General features: G+C 44.9%; 1 protein-coding gene across 1 annotated transcript; it reads right to left on the reverse strand.

Annotated features, from left to right (window-relative positions):
• LOC119805945 (lysophosphatidic acid receptor 4-like) lies at positions 1-1,091 on the reverse strand. Its single transcript, XM_038317715.1, is given in 2 exon segments — positions 1-719; positions 722-1,091. Coding segments are annotated over 2 exon segments (1,089 nt in total).
• Between the last annotated feature and the right edge of the window lie 975 nt (positions 1,092-2,066).

Here is a 2,066-nt window from a genome sequence, read left to right on the forward strand (position 1 = left end):
CTAGAAGGTGGATTCCAGCATTAATTCACCACCATTATTTGTTGTTTGATCACTAACTTCCTCTTGAATAGCTGGAAGGGAAGGCTTTGGGGTAAGAGGTGTCTCAGTCTTAAACAGGGATTCCATCCTTATATGTGTATTGATATAGAAGGATTTCTGAAAGGATTCAAGAGTGAGGTAATAGATAAAAGGATCAAAGCAACAATTCAGAGTTGCAAGGCACAAGGTAATTGGGTACATGATTTTTGCAAACCTTTCCAATAAGCAATTTGTAATGGCTTGGGAGCGTACCAAGGCATATAAAAAGAGAACAGAGTTGTACGGTACAAAGCATACCACAAAAACTGCCATATGCACTGTGATCATCTTCAATACTTTTTTCTTATTGGTTCCAATTTGAGACAATGTCGCCGGCTTGCGGACGGTTCTCAGCACCACAGAAGAGCAAGAAACATTCAATATCAGAGGAATGATGAACCCGACAACTTCAATGAATATGGTGATCTTGGACAGGTATGTCTTCCAGACACGTTTGGAGAAGCCCTTAAAGCAGGTGGTGGTTGCATTGTTGACATTAGTGGTGGAGAACAAAGAAGCTGAAATACCACCACTGAGGACTAGGATCCAGACTCCAGCACACACAATGGCAGAATTCCTCCTGGTCCTGATGGTGCGAGATCGGAAGGGATAGACAATGGCTAGGAAACGATCCACACTTTCCCGTAGATGTTGGTGAGGAATGCAGTCCCTCAGATCTTACAAAGGGTGTCACCAAAAGGCCAGTGGCGATTAAAGTTGTAAAATATTTTGAAAGGTAGGGTACAGACAAAAAGCAAATCAGATAGGGCCAGATTGGTGATGAAAATAGCAGTCTCACTTCTCATTTTCATGCGGAAGCAGAATACAAACAGGGAGGCACTGTTGGTTATTAGACCGAGGATGAACACAACACTATAGACAGCACCATTCAGATTATACTTGAAGGAGTCATCAACAATGCAAGTATTATTGGCAGTTGCATTGCCCAACCTGGGTCTGAGACTTGAATTTAAATCTTGGAATTGGAAGTCAATAAATCTTCTGTCACCCATGGATTTTTTTTCCAGAAAGCCTGCTTGTTGCAGGTGTTCACCACTCTGAGATTAAAGACCAGTAGGGAATATTTTCTTCATCAGTTCAAACCAAATTCCGACACCAAATTTATCTGCGATTTGGACAATCAGTGAATTTTCTGAAGTCAGGCAATCGAAGATTTCTTTAATTGAGTCCCCAAGAAAGAGTGTGCTAGATGAGAGAATGTGCTCATGCCTGTAGATAATTAGCTATTAAACATGTAAATGAGCAACTCGCACTTTGGAAGTGCATATTTTTATCCATTAAAAAAAAAGAGAGACCAAGCTGAGAAGGCTCCCACAGAGCCCGTCCATGCAGAAGAATCAGAGCCCAGTGCCAATGTCCTTTGCTTCTCAGTCAGCCCCCGCTGTTGGCCACATTCAGAGAGACGGGTTTGGTCGCATGATCCATCAGTCCCATTCCAACTGGAGTTGGTGATCTCCCTTTAGTTCTGTCCCACTGTCTCCATGAGTGAACGCACCCCTCTCGTTCCTGACTTTCTCCCTCATGTTCTCGCTCCTTCTGCTCCTCATCAGGACCTTGGGAGCTCAGTCCAGAGCTCCAATGTGGGGCTCAGTCACCTTCCCCATCTGTCGCCAGCTGGAGGTTCCCTCACGGTCCTGACTTTCTTTCTCATGTTCTCCCTCCTTCTGCTCCTCGTCAGGACCTTGGGAGCTCAGTCCGGTGCTCCAATGTGGGGCTCTGTCATTTTCTTCATCTATCGTCAGGTGGAGGTTCTATGGTGATATGCAAGAAATTCATCAGTATGGCTATAGGAACTGGCCTTTTCAGGCTCCCTCTCCTCAGCTGCCCAAGGAACTAACTGGGGGCGTCTCCCTGGAAACCTGGGAACCCCTCTAGGGTCAAGTTTCTTGACAACCCTCAGGTAGCTCCTTAAATTAAGATATATGCTTCCCTGCTCCCATATCCACCCTTCCTATATCCCAAGCATC

Source organism: Arvicola amphibius, chromosome 1, assembly GCF_903992535.2.
Source record: "Arvicola amphibius chromosome 1, mArvAmp1.2, whole genome shotgun sequence".
Classification (NCBI taxonomy): Eukaryota; Metazoa; Chordata; class Mammalia; order Rodentia; family Cricetidae; genus Arvicola; species Arvicola amphibius.